Source organism: Macaca fascicularis, chromosome 14, assembly GCF_037993035.2.
Source record: "Macaca fascicularis isolate 582-1 chromosome 14, T2T-MFA8v1.1".
Lineage (NCBI taxonomy): Eukaryota > Metazoa > Chordata > Mammalia > Primates > Cercopithecidae > Macaca > Macaca fascicularis.
Window position 1 is genome coordinate 11,525,293 of NC_088388.1, and position 19,998 is coordinate 11,545,290.

General features: G+C 49.5%; 1 protein-coding gene across 5 annotated transcripts in view; it reads left to right on the forward strand.

Moving 5' to 3' along the window:
- AHNAK (AHNAK nucleoprotein) overlaps positions 1 to 19,998 on the forward strand; it is a 113,453-nt gene that overhangs the window by 13,264 nt on the left and 80,191 nt on the right. For 3 of the 5 annotated variants that reach the window (XM_005577590.5, XM_005577589.4, XM_005577591.4), the window contains exon 5: positions 343 to 18,315. The exons of the other annotated variants lie outside the window; for them this stretch is intronic. In XM_005577590.5, coding sequence (XP_005577647.3) covers positions 343 to 17,475 — 17,133 coding nt within the window. In that variant the 3' untranslated portion in view covers positions 17,476 to 18,315. Of the gene's footprint in view, positions 1 to 342; positions 18,316 to 19,998 lie in introns of those variants that run through there. 5 annotated transcript variants of the gene reach the window in all.

The window sequence follows — 19,998 nt, forward strand, 5'->3', positions numbered from 1 at the left end:
AGCTGAAGGGCCCGGTCTCTTGGGAGGTCTCCCTGGCACAGGCCGATTTGAATCTCTAACTGAATGGAAATCCTTCCAGTCCAAGAGTATACCTCCCACTCCCTCCCCATGGTTTTTGCTTCCCGGTATGACCTCCAGAGAATTTCTGATTTCCTCCTGTGATGTGACTGTCAACCCCTTTCTTTACTCCCTTGTGCTGTGGCCCAGGAGGCTCCATGGACCTCTGTTTTGGTCCTAGCTTCTCTGGGAAACAGGCAACGTGTTGTCGGCTGGGCTGTGGCCGGGCATTTGCTAACTCAGGCAGACTGTGCTGCAACCTCTGCCCGGCGTGTGTTTCTGCAGAGCGGGGATGATGAGGAGTACCAGCGCATCTACACCACGAAGATCAAGCCACGGCTGAAGTCGGAAGACGGAGTGGAAGGAGACCTTGGGGAGACCCAGAGCCGCACCATCACGGTGACCAGAAGAGTCACGGCCTACACTGTGGATGTGACCGGCCGGGAAGGAGCCAAGGACATAGACATCAGTAGCCCTGAATTCAAGATCAAGATTCCAAGACATGAACGGACTGAAATCTCCAATGTGGATGTGGAGACCCAGTCTGGAAAGACCGTGATCAGACTGCCCTCGGGCTCGGGGGCAGCCTCTCCAACGCCAGGCTCTGCTGTGGATATCCGAGCAGGGGCCATTTCTGCTTCAGGACCAGAGCTCCAAGGTGCTGGCCACTCAAAGCTCCAGGTCACCATGCCTGGGATAAAGGTGGGAGGCTCAGGTGTCAATGTCAGTGCAAAGGGCTTGGACTTGGGTGGCAGAGGAGGGGTCCAAGTTCCAGCAGTGGACATTTCATCTTCTCTTGGGGGTGGGGCAGTAGAGGTGCAGGGCCCATCTCTGGAGAGTGGTGATCATGGCAAAATTAAAATTCCCACCATGAAGGTGCCGAAATTTGGTGTCTTGACAGGGCCTGAGGGCCAGACGCCCGAGGCAGGGCTGAGGGTTTCTGCACCTGCAGTCTCTGTGGGGCACAAGGGCGGCAAGCCAGGCTTGACTATTCAAGCCCCTCAGCTGGAAGTCAGCGTGCCCTCTGCCAATATTGAGGGCCTTGAGGGGAAGCTGAAGGGGCCCCAAATCACTGGGCCATCACTTGAGGGTGACCTAGGCCTGAAAGGTGCCAAGCCACAGGGGCGCATTGGGGTCGACGCCTCTGCTCCCCAAATTGGGGGTAGCATCACTGGCCCCAGTGTGGAAGTTCAGGCCCCTGACATTGATGTTCAGGGGCCTGGGAGCAAACTGAACGTGCCCAAGATGAAAGTCCCCAAGTTCTCTGTATCAGGTGCAAAGGGAGAGGAAACTGGGATTGATGTGACACTGCCTACAGGTGAAGTGACTGTTCCTGGGGTCTCTGGGGATGTCAGCCTGCCTGAGATTGCTACTGGTGGGCTGGAAGGAAAGATGAAAGGTACTAAAGTCAAGACTCCTGAAATGATTATTCAGAAACCTAAAATCTCCATGCAGGATGTGGATCTGAGCCTTGGGTCTCCTAAACTGAAAGGAGATATTAAGGTTTCTGCTCCTGGGGTGCAAGGTGATGTTAAAGGCCCTCAAGTGGCAGTTAAAGGCCCCAGAGTGGACATAGAGACCCCAAACCTAGAGGGAACCTTGACAGGCCCCAGGCTTGGCAGTCCTTCTGGGAAAACCGGAACCTGTAGGATCTCTATGGCAGAAGTAGACTTAAATGTGGCCACACCTAAAGTGAAAGGGGGTGTAGATGTTACACTCCCCAAAGTAGAAGGGAAAGTCAAAGTCCCTGAAGTTGATGTCAAAGGCCCCAAAGTGGACATCAGTGCCCCAGATGTCGAAGCACATGGCCCAGAATGGAACCTGAAAATGCCCAAGATGAAAATGCCCACGTTCAGCACTCCAGGAGCCAAAGGGGAAGGTCCAGATGTGCATATGACTCTACCCAAAGGAGATGTCAGTATTTCAGGGCCCAAGGTCAGTGTGGAAGCCCCAGATGTCAACATAGAGGGTCTGGGGGGGAAGCTTAAAGGCCGCCCTGATGTTAAGCTGCCTGATATGAGTGTCAAGACACCAAAGATCTCCATGCCTGATGTAGATTTGCACGTGAAAGGTACAAAGGTGAAGGGAGAGTATGATGTAACTGTACCAAAGCTTGAAGGAGAACTCAAAGGCCCGAAAGTGAACATTGATGCCCCAGATGTGGATGTTCATGGCCCAGACTGGCACTTGAAGATGCCCAAGATGAAAATACCCAAATTCAGTGCGCCAGGGTTCAAAGCAGAGGGCCCAGAAGTGGATGTGAACCTGCCCAAGGCTGATGTGGACATTTCCGGGCCCAAGGTAGATGTTAGTGTTCCTGATGTGAGCATTGAGGGACCAGAAGGGAAATTGAAAGGGCCCAAGTTTAAGATGCCTGAGATGAACATCAAAGTCCCCAAGATCTCCATGCCTGATGTGGACTTACATTTGAAAGGCCCTAACGTAAAGGGAGAATATGATGTCACAATGCCAAAGGTTGAAAGTGAGATTAAAGTTCCTGATGTTGAACTTAAAAGTGCCAAAGTGGACATCGATGCCCCAGATGTGGAGGTTCAAGGTCCAGACTGGCACCTGAAGATGCCCAAGATGAAAATGCCCAAGTTCAGCATGCCTGGCTTCAAAGCAGAGGGCCCAGAAGTGGATGTGAACCTGCCCAAGGCTGAAGTTGACATCTCAGGACCCAAGGTGGATGTTGAAGTTCCAGATGTGAATATTGAAGGACCTGAAGGAAAGCTGAAGGGCCCCAAGTTCAAGATGCCAGACATGAATATCAAGGCCCCCAAGATCTCCATGCCTGATGTGGACTTGCATATGAAAGGTCCTAAAGTAAAGGGAGAATATGATGTGACAGTGCCAAAGCTGGAAGGGGAGCTGAAAGGCCCAAAAGTAGATGTCAGTGCCCCAGATGTTGAAATGCAGGGTCCTGACTGGAACTTGAAGATGCCAAAGATTAAAATGCCCAAATTTAGCATGCCCAGCCTCAAAGGAGAGGGGCCAGAATTGGATGTGAACCTGTCCAAAGCGAATGTGGACATTTCTGCACCAAAAGTAGACCTTAGTGCTCCAGATCTGAGCCTTGAAGGACCTGAAGGGAAGTTGAAAGGCCCCAAGTTTAAGATGCCTGAGATGCACTTCAAAGCTCCTAAGATGTCTCTACCAGATGTTGACCTGGATCTTAAAGGACCCAAAATGAAAGGAAACGTAGATATTTCTGCACCAAAGATAGAGGGTGAGATGCAGGTTCCAGATGTGGACATCAGAGGGCCCAAGGTAGACATTAAAGCACCAGATGTGGAAGGCCAAGGCCCAGACTGGAGCCTGAAAATACCCAAGATGAAAATGCCCAAGTTCAGCATGCCCAGTCTCAAAGGTGAGGGCCCAGAAGTGGATGTGAACTTGCCTAAGGCTGACATTGCTGTCTCAGGACCCAAGGTGGACATTGAAGCCCCAGATGTGAGCCTCGAAGGTCCAGAAGGGAAACTGAAGGGTCCCAAGTTTAAGATGCCTGAGATGCACTTCAAGACCCCCAAGATCTCCATGCCAGATGTGGACTTACACTTAAAAGGCCCTAAAGTCAAAGGGGATGTGGATTTGTCTGTGCCCAAGGTAGAAGGTGAAATGAAAGTGCCAGATGTTGACATCAAAGGACCCAAAGTGGACATTGATGCCCCGGATGTGGATGTTCATGGCCCAGACTGGCACCTGAAGATGCCCAAGATGAAAATGCCCAAGTTCAGCATGCCTGGCTTCAAAGCAGAGGGCCCTGAAGTGGATGTGAACCTCCCCAAGGCCGACATTGATGTCTCAGGACCCAAGGTGGATGTTGAAGTCCCAGATGTGAGCCTTGAGGGCCCGGAAGGAAAGCTGAAGGGCCCCAAGTTTAAGATGCCTGAGATGCACTTCAAGACCCCCAAGATCTCCATGCCTGATGTGGACCTGAATCTTAAGGGGCCAAAACTGAAGGGAGATGTGGATGTGTCCTTGCCTGAGGTAGAAGGTGACATGAAAGTGCTAGATGTTGATATCAAAGGGCCCAAAGTTGACATTAGTGCTCCAGATGTGGATGTTCATGGCCCAGACTGGCACCTAAAGATGCCCAAGGTGAAAATGCCCAAGTTCAGCATGCCTGGCTTCAAAGGAGAGGGCCCTGAAGTGGATGTGAAGCTGCCCAAGGCTGACCTTGATGTCTCAGGACCCAAGGTGGATGTTGAAGTTCCAGATGTGAATATCGAAGGTCCAGACGCAAAACTAAAAGGTCCTAAATTCAAGATGCCAGAAATGAATATAAAGCCTCAGAAGATATCCATGCCAGATGTGGGTTTGCATTTGAAAGGTCCTAAAATGAAAGATTATGATGTTACAGTTCCAAAAGTAGAAGGAGAGATAAAAGCTCCCGATGTTGACATCAAAGGCCCAAAAGTTGACATTAATGCACCAGATGTGGAGGTTCATGGCCCAGACTGGCACCTGAAGATGCCCAAGGTGAAAATGCCCAAGTTCAGCATGCCTGGCTTCAAAGGAGAGGGCCCTGAAGTGGATGTGAACCTGCCCAAGGCTGACATTGGTGTTTCGGGACCCAAGGTGGACATTGATGTTCCAGATGTGAATCTTGAAACTCCAGAGGGAAAACTAAAAGGCCCTAAGTTCAAGATGCCAAGCATGAATATACAGACACACAAAATCTCTATGCCTGATGTTGGGCTTAATTTGAAAGCTCCTAAACTGAAAACTGATGTAGATGTTTCCCTTCCCAAAGTGGAAGGAGATTTGAAGGGTCCTGAAATTGATGTGAAAGCCCCTAAGATGGATGTGAATGTTGGTGATATTGATATTGAAGGTCCAGAAGGGAAGTTGAAGGGCCCCAAGTTTAAGATGCCTGAGATGCATTTCAAGACCCCCAAGATCTCCATGCCGGATGTGGACTTACACTTGAAAGGCCCCAAAGTCAAAGGGGATGTGGATGTGTCTGTGCCCAAGGTAGAAGGTGAAATGAAAGTGCCGGATGTTGACATCAAAGGACCCAAAGTGGACATTGATGCCCCAGATGTGGAGGTTCAAGGCCCAGACTGGCATCTGAAGATGCCCAAGATGAAAATGCCCAAGTTCAGTATGCCCGGCTTCAAAGCAGAGGGCCCCGAAGTGGATGTGAATCTGCCAAAGGCTGACATTGATGTGTCTGGACCCAGTGTGGACATTGATGCTCCTGATTTGGATATTGAGGGACCAGAAGGAAAGTTGAAAGGCTCCAAATTTAAGATGCCCAAGTTGAATATAAAAGCTCCCAAGATCTCCATGCCAGATGTGGACTTGAATTTGAAGGGACCCAAACTGAAGGGAGAGATAGATGCTTCTGTGCCAGAACTGGAAGGTGATCTCAGAGGGCCGCAAGTTGATATCAAAGGTCCTTCTGTGGGAGCGGAGGTGCCTGATGTTGATCTGGAGTGTCCTGATGCAAAGTTGAAAGGGCCCAAGTTTAAGATGCCTGAGATGCACTTCAAGGCCCCCAAGATCTCCATGCCTGATGTGGACTTACACTTGAAAGGCCGCAAAGTCAAAGGGGATGTGGATGTGTCTGTGCCCAAGGTAGAAGGTGAAATGAAAGTGCCAGATGTTGACATCAAAGGACCCAAAGTGGACATTGATGCCCCAGATGTGGATGTTCATGGCCCAGACTGGCACCTGAAGATGCCCAAGATGAAAATGCCCAAGTTCAGCATGCCTGGCTTCAAAGCAGAGGGCCCTGAAGTGGATGTGAACCTGCCCAAGGCTGATGTCGACGTCTCAGGACCCAAGGTGGACGTTGAAGTTCCAGATGTGAGCCTTGAAGGTCCAGAAGGGAAGCTGAAGGGCCCCAAGTTTAAGATGCCTGAGATGCACTTCAAGACCCCCAAGATCTCCATGCCAGATGTGGACTTACACTTGAAAGGCCCCAAAATCAAAGGGGATGTGGATGTGTCTGTACCAAAATTGGAAGGAGATTTAACAGGCCCCAGTGTGGATGTGGAGGTGCCTGATGTTGAGCTGGAGTGTCCTGATGCAAAGTTGAAAGGCCCTAAATTTAAGATGCCAGACATGCACTTCAAGACCCCCAAGATCTCCATGCCGGATGTGGACTTACACTTGAAAGGCCCTAAAGTCAAAGGGGATGTGGATGTGTCTGTACCAAAATTGGAGGGAGATTTAACAGGCCCCAGTGTAGATGTGGAGGTGCCTGATGTTGAGCTGGAGTGTCCTGATGCAAAGTTGAAAGGGCCCAAGTTTAAGATGCCTGAGATGCACTTCAAGACCCCCAAGATCTCCATGCCGGATGTGAACTTAAACTTGAAAGGCCCCAAAGTCAAAGGGGATGTGGATGTGTCTGTGCCCAAGGTAGAAGGTGAAATGAAAGTGCCGGATGTTGACATCAAAGGGCCCAAAGTGGACATTGATGCCCCAGATGTGGATGTTCATGGCCCAGACTGGCACCTGAAGATGCCCAAGATGAAAATGCCCAAGTTCAGCATGCCTGGCTTCAAAGCAGAGGGCCCTGAAGTGGATGTGAACTTACCCAAGGCTGACATTGATGTCTCAGGACCCAAGGTGGATGTCGAAGTCCCAGATGTGAGCCTTGAATGTCCAGAAGGGAAGCTGAAGGGCCCCAAGTTTAAGATGCCTGAGATGCACTTCAAGACCCCCAAGATCTCCATGCCTGATGTCGATTTCAATTTAAAGGGACCCAAAATCAAAGGAGATGTTGACGTTTCTGCCCCAAAGCTGGAAGGAGAGTTAAAAGGTCCAGAATTGGATGTCAAAGGTCCCAAATTAGATGCTGACATGCCAGAAGTAGCTGTGGAAGGCCCAAATGGCAAGTGGAAAACTCCTAAGTTCAAGATGCCAGATATGCACTTTAAAGCTCCCAAAATCTCTATGCCAGACCTCGATCTACACTTGAAGGGCCCCAAGGCAAAAGGAGAGGTGGATGTAGATGTTCCCAAATTGGAAGGGGAACTTAAAGGGCCACATGTGGACGTCAGTGGGCCAGACATTGACATTGAGGGACCAGAGGGCAAATTGAAAGGCCCTAAGTTCAAGATGCCTGATATGCATTTCAAAGCCCCCAGTATTTCTATGCCGGATGTTGACCTAAATCTCAAAGGACCCCAAATCAAGGGGGATGTAGATGTGTCTGTGCCTGAGGTAGAAGGTAAAATTGAAGTACCAGATGTGAACATCAAGGGCCCCAAAGTTGATGTAAATGCCCCCGATGTCCAAGGTCCAGACTGGCACCTAAAGATGCCCAAGATGAAAATGCCCAAGTTCAGCATGCCTGGCTTCAAAGCAGAGGGCCCTGAAGTGGGTGTAAACCTGCCCAAGGCCGACATTGATGTCTCAGGACCCAAAGTGGACATTGAAGGCCCTGATGTTAACATTGAAGGACCAGACGGAAAGTTGAAAGGGCCTAAGTTCAAGATGCCAGAGATGAACATCAAAGCCCCCAAGATCTCCATGCCTGACTTTGATTTGCATCTGAAAGGTCCCAAGGTGAAGGGCGATGTGGATGTTTCTCTGCCCAAAGTGGAAGGCGACCTCAAGGGCCCCGAAGTTGACATCAAGGGGCCCAAAGTGGATATCGATGCCCCAGATGTGGGTGTTCAAGGCCCAGACTGGCACCTGAAGATGCCCAAGGTGAAAATGCCAAAGTTCAGCATGCCTGGCTTCAAGGGAGAGGGCCCAGATGTGGATGTGAAGCTGCCCAAGGCTGACATTGATGTCTCGGGACCCAAAGTGGACATTGAAGGCCCTGATGTTAACATTGAAGGGCCGGAGGGAAAATTGAAAGGGCCTAAGTTCAAGATGCCAGAGATGAACATCAAAGCCCCCAAGATCTCCATGCCTGACTTTGACTTAAACCTGAAAGGCCCCAAAGTAAAGGGTGATGTGGATGTTTCCCTTCCTAAAGTGGAAGGTGACCTCAAGGGCCCAGAAGTTGATATCAAGGGCCCAAAAGTGGACATTGACGCACCTGATGTTGATGTTCATGGCCCAGACTGGCACCTAAAGATGCCCAAGATAAAAATGCCCAAGATCAGCATGCCTGGCTTCAAAGGAGAGGGTCCAGATGTGGATGTGAACCTACCCAAGGCTGACCTTGATGTCTCAGGACCGAAAGTGGATGTTGAGTGTCCCGATGTGAATATTGAAGGACCTGAAGGAAAGTGGAAAAGTCCAAAGTTTAAGATGCCTGAGATGCATTTTAAGACTCCAAAGATATCCATGCCAGATATTGACCTGAATCTCACAGGTCCAAAAATAAAAGGAGATGTGGACGTTACAGGCCCTAAGGTAGAGGGAGATCTGAAAGGTCCTGAAGTTGACCTCAAAGGCCCCAAAGTGGACATTGATGTCCCAGATGTTAATGTTCAGGGTCCAGACTGGCACCTGAAGATGCCCAAGATGAAAATGCCCAAGTTCAGCATGCCTGGCTTCAAAGCAGAGGGCCCAGATGTGGATGTGAACCTGCCCAAGGCTGACATTGATGTCTCAGGACCCAAAGTGGACATTGAAGGCCCTGATGTTAACATTGAAGGACCAGACGGAAAGTTGAAAGGGCCTAAGTTCAAGATGCCAGAGATGAACATCAAAGCCCCCAAGATCTCCATGCCTGACTTTGATTTGCATCTGAAAGGTCCCAAGGTGAAGGGCGATGTGGATGTTTCTCTGCCCAAAGTGGAAGGCGACCTCAAGGGCCCCGAAGTTGACATCAAGGGCCCCAAAGTGGACATTGATGTCCCGGATGTGGATGTTCAAGGCCCAGACTGGCACCTGAAGATGCCCAAGGTGAAAATGCCCAAGTTCAGCATGCCTGGTTTCAAAGGAGAGGCCCCAGATGTGGATGTGAACCTGCCCAAGGCTGACATTGACGTCTCAGGACCCAAAGTGGACATTGATGTTCCAGATGTGAATATCGAAGGTCCAGAGGGAAAGTTAAAAGGTCCCAAGTTCAAGATGCCTGAGATGAATATCAAAGCCCCCAAGATCTCCATGCCTGACATTGATCTTCACCTGAAAGGCCCCAAGGTGAAGGGTGATGTGGATGTGTCTCTGCCCAAAGTGGAAGGTGACGTGAAAGTTCCTGACGTGGATATTAAAGGCCCCAAAGTGGACATTGATGCCCCAGATGTGGACGTTCAAGGCCCAGACTGGCACCTGAAGATGCCTAAGATAAAAATGCCGAAGATCAGCATGCCTGGCTTCAAAGGAGAAGGTCCAGAAGTGGATGTGAACCTGCCCAAGGCTGACCTTGACATCTCAGGACCCAAGGTGGACATTGATGTTCCAGATATGAATATTGAAGGTCCAGATGCAAAACTGAAGGGCCCTAAATTCAAGATGCCAGAGATGAACATCAAAGCTCCTAAAATATCAATGCCTGATTTAGACCTCAATCTTAAAGGCCCTAAGATGAAAGGAGAGGTGGATGTTTCACTTCCAAATGTAGAAGGTGATTTGAAAGGACCTGCTCTTGACGTAAAGGGCCCAAAGATAGATGTAGATGCTCCAGATATTGACATTCATGGCCCAGATGCCAAATTAAAAGGTCCAAAACTGAAGATGCCTGACATGCATGTAAACATGCCTAAGATCTCCATGCCAGAAATTGACTTGAATTTGAAAGGCTCAAAGCTTAAAGGAGATGTCGATGTCTCTGGGCCCAAGTTGGAAGGTGACATTAAAGCTCCCGGTTTGGATATAAAGGGCCCAGAAGTGGACGTTTCTGGTCCTAAGCTTAATATTGAAGGCAAGTCAAAGAAATCTCGTTTTAAGCTTCCCAAATTTAATTTTTCAGGCTCCAAAGTTCAGACACCTGAGGTGGATGTCAAAGGTAAAAAGCCAGATATTGACATAACAGGTCCAAAAGTTGATATTAATGCTCCTGATGTCGAGGTCCAAGGAAAAGTGAAAGGATCCAAGTTTAAAATGCCTTTCCTGAGTATTTCATCTCCCAAAGTTTCTGTGCCTGATGTGGAGCTAAATTTGAAAGGTCCTAAAGTCAAAGGAGACTTAGATGTTGCAGGTCCCAATTTAGAGGGTGACTTGAAAGGCCCCAAAGTGGATATTAAGGCACCAGAAGTCAATCTAAATGCACCTGAGGTGGATGTTCATGGTCCAGACTGGAATCTGAAAATGCCCAAGATGAAAATGCCCAAATTCAGTGTGCCTGGCTTAAAAGCAGAAGGGCCAGATGTAGCTTTGGATCTGCCAAAAGGAGACATCAACATAGAGGGCCCAAGTATGAACATTGAGGGCCCAGAACTCAATGTGGAAGGTCCAGAAGGAGGCTTGAAAGGCCCCAAATTCAAGATGCCTGACATGAATGTCAAAGCTCCCAAGATCTCCATGCCTGACCTTGACTTCAACTTGAAGGGCCCCAAGGTGAAAGGTGATGTGGATGTTTCTCTTCCCAAACTTGAAGGGGATCTGAAAGGGCCAGAGGTTGATATCAAAGGCCCTAAAGTGGACATCAGTGCCCCAGATGTGGATGTTCATGGTCCAGACTGGCATCTGAAGATGCCCAAAGTGAAAATGCCCAAGTTCAGCATGCCTGGCTTCAAAGGAGAGGGCCCAGAAGTGGATGTGAACCTGCCCAAGGCTGACCTTGACGTCTCAGGACCCAAGGTGGACATTGATGTTCCAGATGTGAATATTGAAGGTCCAGATGCAAAGCTGAAGGGCCCCAAGTTCAAGATGCCAGAGATGAACATCAAAGCCCCCAAGATCTCCATGCCTGACTTTGACCTGAACTTGAAGGGACCGAAAATGAAGGGCGATGTGGATGTTTCCCTTCCTAAAGTGGAAGGTGACCTCAAGGGCCCAGAAGTTGACATCAAGGGCCCCAAAGTGGACATTGACACTCCTGACATTAACATTGAAGGCCCAGAGGGTAAATTGAAGGGACCCAAATTTAAGGTACCAGAGATGCATCTGAAGTCTCCCAAAATATCGATGCCTGACATTGATTTAAACCTGAAGGGCCCCAAGGTGAAGGGCGATGTGGACGTTTCTCTGCCCAAAGTGGAAGGCGACCTTAAGGGCCCTGAAGTTGACATCAAAGGCCCCAAAGTGGACATTAATGCTCCGGATGTGGATGTTCAAGGCCCAGACTGGCACCTGAAGATGCCCAAGGTGAAAATGCCCAAGTTCAGCATGCCTGGTTTCAAAGGAGAGGGCCCAGATGTGGATGTGAACCTGCCCAAGGCTGACATTGATGTCTCAGGCCCCAAGGTGGACATTGATGTTCCAGATGTGAATATCGAAGGGCCAGAGGGAAAGTTGAAAGGGCCTAAGTTCAAGATGCCTGAGATGAACATCAAAGCCCCCAAGATCTCCATGCCTGACATTGATCTTCACCTGAAAGGCCCCAAGGTGAAGAGTGACGTGGATGTGTCTCTGCCCAAAGTGGAAGGTGATGTGAAAGTTCCTGACGTGGATATTAAAGGCCCCAAAGTGGATATTAATGCCCCAGATGTGGACGTTCAAGGCCCAGACTGGCACCTGAAGATGCCTAAGATAAAAATGCCGAAGATCAGCATGCCTGGCTTCAAAGGAGAAGGTCCAGAAGTGGATGTGAACCTGCCCAAGGCTGACATTGACGTCTCAGGGCCCAAGGTGGACATTGATGTTCCAGATGTGAATATCGAAGGTCCAGATGCGAAACTGAAGGGCCCTAAATTCAAGATGCCAGAGATGAACATCAAAGCTCCCAAGATCTCCATGCCTGATTTTGATTTGCATTTGAAAGGCCCTAAGGTGAAAGGAGATGTGGATGTTTCTCTGCCTAAGATGGAAGGTGATCTAAAGGCCCCTGAAGTTGACATCAAGGGCCCCAAAGTGGACATTGATGCCCCAGATGTGGATGTTCATGGTCCAGACTGGCACCTGAAGATGCCCAAGGTGAAAATGCCCAAATTCAGCATGCCAGGATTTAAAGGAGAGGGCCCAGAAGTGGATGTTAATTTGCCCAAAGCTGACATTGATGTCTCAGGACCCAAAGTGGACATTGACACTCCTGATATTGACATTCATGGTCCAGAAGGAAAACTGAAGGGCCCCAAATTTAAAATGCCTGACCTGCACCTCAAGGCACCGAAGATCTCTATGCCGGAAGTTGACCTGAATCTGAAAGGTCCAAAGGTGAAGGGTGATGTGGACGTTTCTCTGCCCAAAGTGGAAGGTGACTTCAAGGGCCCCGAAGTTGACATCAGGGGCCCCAAAGTGGACGTTGATGTCCCAGATGTGGATGTTCAAGGCCCAGACTGGCACCTAAAAATGCCCAAAGTGAAAATGCCCAAGTTCAGCATGCCTGGTTTTAAAGGAGAGGGCCCAGAAGTGGATGTGAACCTGCCCAAGGCTGACCTTGACGTCTCAGGACCCAAGGTGGATATTGATGTTCCAGATGTGAATATCGAAGGTCCAGATGCGAAACTGAAGGGCCCCAAGTTCAAGATGCCAGAGATGAACATCAAAGCCCCCAAGATCTCCATGCCTGACTTTGACCTGAACTTGAAGGGACCGAAAATGAAGGGCGATGTGGATGTTTCCCTTCCTAAAGTGGAAGGCGACCTCAAGGGCCCAGAAGTTGACATCAAGGGCCCCAAAGTGGACATCGACGCCCCTGATGTGGATGTTCAAGGCCCAGACTGGCACCTGAAGATGCCCAAGGTGAAAATGCCCAAGTTCAGCATGCCAGGATTCAAAGGGGAGGGCCCAGATGTGGATGTGAACCTGCCCAAGGCTGATATTGACATCTCTGCCCCCAAAGTGGACATTGATGCCCCTGATGTCAGTATTGAAGGTCCAGATGCAAAACTGAAGGGCCCAAAGTTCAAGATGCCAGAGATGAACATCAAGGCCCCGAAGATCTCCATGCCTGACCTTGACTTTAACTTGAAGGGCCCCAAAGTGAAGGGTGATGTGGGTGTCTCTCTACCCAAAGTGGAAGGTGATCTCAAGGGCCCTGAAATTGACATAAAAGGCCCCAGTTTGGACATGGACACCCCTGATGTCAATATTGGAGGTCCGGAAGGAAAACTGAAGGGGCCCAAATTTAAGATGCCTGAGATGAACATCAAAGCCCCCAAGATCTCCATGCCTGACTTTGACTTGCATCTGAAAGGTCCAAAAGCAAAGGGCGATGTGGATGTTTCACTACCTAAGCTGGAAGGTGATCTGAAAGGGCCAGAGGTAGACATCGAAGGTCCTGAAGGGAAGCTCAAAGGTCCCAAGTTTAAGATGCCTGATGTTCATTTCAAAACCCCACAAATCTCCATGAGTGACATTGATTTGAATTTGAAAGGACCTAAGATAAAAGGAGATATGGACATTTCCGTTCCTAAACTGGAAGGAGATCTGAAAGGTCCCCAAGTGGATGTCAAAGGCCCTAAAGTGGACATTGACACTCCTGATATTGACATTCATGGTCCAGAAGGGAAACTGAAGGGCCCCAAATTTAAAATGCCTGACCTGCACCTCAAGGCACCGAAGATCTCTATGCCTGAAGTTGACCTGAATCTGAAAGGTCCAAAGGTGAAGGGCGATGTGGACATTTCTCTGCCCAAAGTGGAAGGCGACCTCAAGGGCCCCGAAGTTGACATCAGGGGCCCCAAAGTGGACGTTGATGTCCCAGATGTGGATGTTCAAGGCCCAGACTGGCACCTAAAAATGCCCAAAGTGAAAATGCCCAAGTTCAGCATGCCTGGCTTCAAAGGAGAGGGCCCAGAAGTGGATGTGAACCTGCCCGAGGCTGACTTTGACGTCTCAGGACCCAAGGTGGACATTGATGTTCCAGATGTGAATATCGAAGGTCCAGATGCGAAACTGAAGGGCCCCAAGTTCAAGATGCCTGAGATGAACATCAAAGCCCCCAAGATCTCCATGCCTGACTTTGACTTAAACCTGAAAGGCCCCAAAGTGAAGGGCGATGTGGATGTTTCCCTTCCTAAAGTGGAAGGCGATCTCAAGGGCCCAGAAGTTGACATCAAGGGCCCCAAAGTGGACATCGACGCCCCTGATGTGGATGTTCAAGGCCCAGATTGGCACCTGAAGATGCCCAAGGTGAAAATGCCCAAATTCAGCATGCCCAGCTTCAAAGGAGAAGGCCCAGATGTGGATGTGAATCTGCCCAAGGCCGACATCGATGTCTCGGGACCCAAGGTGGACATTGATGTTCCAGATGTGAATATCGAAGGTCCAGATGCAAAACTGAAGGGCCCCAAGTTCAAGATGCCTGAAATTAATATCAAAGCTCCCAAGATCTCCATACCTGATGTTGACCTAGATTTGAAAGGACCCAAAGTAAAAGGAGAGTATGATGTGTCCATCCCTAAGGTTGAAGGGACTTTGAAAGGCCCAGAAGTAGACCTTAAAGGTCCAAACCTGGATTTCGAAGGCCCCAATGCCAAACTCAGTGGCCCATCTTTGAAGATGCCATCACTGGAGATATCTGCTCCTAAAGTAACTGCTCCTGATGTTGATTTGCATCTCAAGGCACCAAAAATTGGATTTTCAGGTCCGAAGTTAGAAGGTGGTGAAGTGGACCTCAAGGGACCCAAAGTTGAAGCTCCAAGCTTAGATGTACACATGGACAGCCCAGATATTAACATTGAAGGGCCAGATGTTAAAATCCCCAAATTTAAGAAACCCAAGTTTGGATTTGGGGCAAAAAGTCCCAAAGCTGACATCAAGTCACCTTCACTAGATGTCACTGTTCCTGAGGCAGAGCTGAACCTTGAGACTCCTGAAATTAGTGTTGGTGGCAAGGGGAAGAAAAGTAAGTTTAAAATGCCTAAAATTCATATGAGCGGTCCTAAAATTAAGGCCAAAAAACAGGGATTTGACCTGAGTGTTCCTGGGGCTGAAATTGATGCCAGTCTCAAGGCTCCCGATGTAGATGTCAACATCGCAGGGCCGGACGCCTCACTCAAAGTCGATGTGAAATCGCCGAAAACCAAGAAAACGATGTTTGGAAAAATGTACTTCCCAGATGTAGAGTTTGACATTAAATCACCTAAATTTAAAGCTGAGGCTCCTCTCCCTAGCCCCAAATTGGAGGGTGAACTCCAGGCACCTGATCTGGAACTTTCTTCACCAGGGATTCACGTCGAAGGTCCTGACATCAAGGCGAAGGCTCCCAAGGTCAAGATGCCAGGTGTGGACATCTCAGTGCCAAAAATAGAGGGTGACCTGAGAGGCCTCAAAGTGCAGGCAAACTTGGATGCACCTGACGTCAACATCGAAGGCCCAGATGCTAAAGTCAAAACACCTTCCTTTGGCGTTTCTGCCCCTCAAGTCTCCATCCCTGATGTGAATGTGAACTTGAAAGGACCAAAGATAAAGGGTGATGTCCCCAGCATGGGACTGGAAGGACCAGATGTAGATCTGCAAGGTCCAGAAGCAAAAATTAAGTTCCCCAAGTTTTCCATGCCCAAGATCGGCATCCCTGGTGTGAAAATGGAGGGTGGGGGAGCCGACGTCCATGCTCAGCTACCCTCTCTTGAAGGAGACTTGAGAGGACCAGATGTTAAGCTCGAAGGGCCCAATGTTTCTCTAAAGGGGCCGGGAGTAGACTTGCCTTCAGTGAACCTCTCTATGCCAAAAGTCTCTGGGCCTGACCTTGATCTGAACTTGAAAGGACCAAGTTTGAAGGGAGACCTGGATGCATCTGTTCCCAGCATGAAGGTGCATGCCCCAGGGCTCGACCTCAGCGGGGTCGGTGGCAAAGTGCAGGTGGGAGGAGACGGTGTGAAAGTGCCAGGGATCGATGCCACAACAAAGCTTAACATTGGGGCACCAGATGTGACACTGAGGGGACCAAGCCTGCAGGGAGACCTGGCTGTCTCTGGTGACATCAAATGCCCTAAAGTATCCGTAGGAGCTCCTGATCTAAGCTTGGAGGCATCCGAAGGCAGCATTAAACTTCCCAAAATGAAGCTGCCCCAATTTGGCGTCTCTGCTCCAGGGTCCGACTTGCACGTTAATGCCAAGGGGCCACAGGTTTCTGGAGAACTGAAGGGGCCAGGTGTGGATGTGAACTTGAAAGGGCCTCAGATTTCAGCACCGAATGTGGACTTTAACTTGGAAGGACCAAAAGTGAAAGGGAGCCTTGGGGCCACTGGTGAGATCAAAGGCCCCACTGTTGGAGGAGGTGTTCCAGGCATCAGTGTTCAAGGCCTAGAAGGAAACCTCCAGATGCCTGGAATTAAGTCCTCTGGATGTGATGTGAACCTGCCAGGTGTGAATGTGAAACTCCCAGCTGGGCAGATTTCTGGTCCTGAAATCAAAGGTGGTCTGAAAGGTTCAGAAGTAGGTTTCCACGGGCCTGCTCCCGATATCAGTGTGAAGGGGCCTTCCTTTAATATGACATCTCCTGAGTCAGATTTTGCCATCAACTTGAAGGGCCCAAAAATCAAAGGAGGGGTGGATGTTTCAGGGGGTGTCAGTGCCCCAGACATCAGCCTCGGTGAAGGGCATGTGAGTGTTAAAGGTTCCGGGGGTGAGTGGAAGGGACCCCAGGTCTCCTCTGCTCTCAACTTGGACACATCTAAGTTTGCTGGGGGCCTTCATTTCTCAGGACCAAAGGTGGAAGGAGGTGTGAAAGGAGGTCACATTGGACTCCAGGCTCCTGGGCTGAGTATGTCTGGGCCTCAAGGTCACTTGGAAAGTGGATCTGGAAAAGTAACATTCCCTAAAATGAAGATCCCCAAATTTACCTTCTCTGGCCGTGAGCTGGTTGGCAGAGAAGTGGGGGTGGATGTTCACTTCCCTAAAGCAGAGGCCAGTGTCCAAGCTGGTGCTGGAGACGGCGAGTGGGAAGAGTCTGAAGTCAAACTGAAAAAGTCCAAAATCAAAATGCCCAAGTTTAATTTTTCCAAACCTAAAGGGAAAGGTGGTGTCACTGGCTCACCAGAAGCATCCATTTCTGGGTCCAAAGGTGACCTGAAAAGTTCAAAGGCCAGTCTGGGCTCTCTGGAAGGAGAGGCAGAGGCCGAAGCCTCTTCACCAAAAGGCAAATTCTCCTTATTTAAAAGTAAGAAGCCACGGCACCGCTCAAATTCATTCAGTGATGAAAGAGAGTTCTCTGGACCTTCCACCCCGACGGGGACTCTGGAGTTTGAAGGTGGGGAGGTGTCACTGGAAGGCGGGAAAGTTAAAGGGAAACACGGGAAGCTGAAATTCGGTACCTTTGGTGGATTGGGGTCAAAGAGCAAAGGTCATTATGAGGTGACTGGGAGTGATGATGAGACAGGCAAGTTACAGGGGAGTGGGGTGTCCCTGGCCTCTAAGAAGTCCCGACTGTCTTCCTCTTCTAGCAATGACAGTGGGAATAAGGTTGGCATCCAGCTTCCTGAGGTGGAGCTGTCAGTTTCCACAAAGAAAGAGTAGCAGGCCTTTGTATGTGTGTACATATATATATATATATAACAAAACATCAGCCTTGGGTGTGTTCCTACATAAACTCCAAAGGGAAACACACCGACCGCCTCAGCAATCATGCAAAGATCTTGCCTGGCCCGGTGGCAAGCGCTGAAAAACCGACCGCCTGTAGGCTCCTGGAACTATACAGATAGGTAAAGAGTTCCAAGTTCGTCCAGCCCATGTGCAAAGTCAACAGTATTTGCCTTAAGATTTCATATATATATATATTTTTTGCATTGACTGCTGAGAGCTCCTGTTTACTACGCAAGCTTTTGTGTTTATTATCCTCATTTTTACTGAACGTTGTTAGTTTTGGGGTAATGGAAACCCACTTTTTCATTGTAATGACTCTGGGGGCTTTTGTTAGTAAGGGTGGGGGGGTGATGGGTTGCAGACGGAGGGCAGGTCTTCCTCTTTTCTGAGACTGGATCTGTTTAAACAGCAAACACCCACAGATGGCCCAGAGGTGGCGGCAGTCAGAGTGTGTGGGTGTTTTTAGGGTTCTTTAGCGTTGCTTCTTTGACCAGGGGTGGTGGTCCCAGCCAGTTTGGTGCTGACGGTGAGAGGAAATTAGAACCTGTTTGCAAATTGTCCAACCCACCCCCTCAACATGAGGGGCTTCCATTTTCTGTGTTTCGTAAGGGAAATGTTTCCTTCAGGCCGCCATGTTCCTGATATTAGTTCTGATTTCTTTTTAACCAATGTTATCATGATTAAGAAAATTTCCAGCACTTTAATGGCCAATTAACTGAGAATGTAAGAAAATTGATGCTGTACAAGGCAAATAAAACTGTTTATTAACCTTGATGTCTCGTGCGTTTGTATTCTGCGTTGCGGGCGTGTGAAACCTGGGGAAGTGGCACAGCCAGCTGTGACTGTTCACACCGGATCCATCTGGTGGCATTGCTAGTTTCATCAGTGACAAGGCAGTGATCTTCGGGAGCTGGTGGGAGAAAATCTTTGCTTCTTGATTCTCATGGTGAGGCTGGTTGTGCCATTGCTGAGAAATCAAGGGGAGGCTTGGCCTCAGGACCCACTCACCTACTTTGCATCCTCAGATATGAATATACAATTCATGTCTGAATTAGAACTGGTTCTAAATGGGTTACAGATGTGAACAGTTAAAAGGCCTCCTGGAATTACCGAAGGGGCTCTGCTTATGAATCACTGGTCTGCCATTTATCCCTGACACGGCTGCAGGTTTGCTGAGTGACTGCTGTCGCTCGGGCTGGGGTGCGGTGGCACAATCTCAGCTCATTGCAACCTCCTCCTCCTGGGGTCAAGCGATTTTCCTGTCTCAGCCTCCCGAGTAGCTGGGATTACAGGCACCTGCCTCTACGCCGGGCTAATTTTTGTATTTATGGAGTTTCACCATGTTGGCCAGGCTGGTCTCAGACTCTTGACCTCCAGTGATCTACCCACCTCGGCCTCCCAAAGTGCTGGGATTACAGGCGTGAGTCACTGCGCCTGGCCAGGGTGCCAATCTTGTATAAGGTATCTTTGTGGTTCTTTCTAGTCCATTGGAAGGCTAAATATTATTAAAAATTCTTCTGACCAAAGTCCCCTTTTGATTTCCAGCTCTGTTGACAATATGCGGGGGTGGGGGAGGGGTGGTTCTAGTCACTGGCTCCTAATGTTGGTCATTGCTGGTCAGAGGGTGATGCCCTTCTTGTACCTGGACCAAGCTTGTCTCCCTCGCCATTCCTGAGAGATACCACGTTTCTGCCAGTGGAGGCAGCTCTGCACCTCTCTGGATCCCCCTAGAACAGATATAAAATAGCTCCCACCCCATCCTTCCCTGTCTAGTATCAACTTGTCAGTGGGATCTCCTGCCAGTGCGGGCTCCACCTGTCCTTGCTTGGATTTCAGACATGCATTCCCCAGCTTCATCCGTCCTCACCTCGACCAGCAGAGCCAGTGTCCCTGGGGGTTTTAGAGCTCAAGGGTGGCCCCTGGTTTTGGAAAGAGAGAGGTTGGGAGGGAGGCCCTTGATACCCTGCTGCTTTTTAGATAACCGACCTACAGCTTCTTTTGTGAATTGGACAAGATGCTTAACCTGTTTGAGCCTCAGTTTCATCACCCTTAAAATTGGGATAGCAGCATTCATAGTGCCAGAGTTCGCCCAGGTATTTGGGTTATGCTGAAGTGTGCAGCATTCATGTGGCAGTCAGATACATACTTATGGAGAGCACAAGAGCTGGCGTGAACTCCTAGAGAGACAGGCATGAGCCCATCTTCTACAGAAACCCCCTGGTTGCACTGGGCCACACACAGACACTCCAGCCATAAGCATGCTCAGGCTCAATGGCGCACACAACTGCACACATCACGGTCTGTCCTAACAGGGCCTGGGGTTGCTCCCGGGATGCTGCTTTCACTCAACCAACCACAGCTGGAAACCCATCTGTTCCTTCCTCAACTCTGAAGCCAAGAGTGGGGGGCAGGTCGGAGTGTGTGTGCTGCTCAAGATGAGTAGCCCTGGTGTCTGGA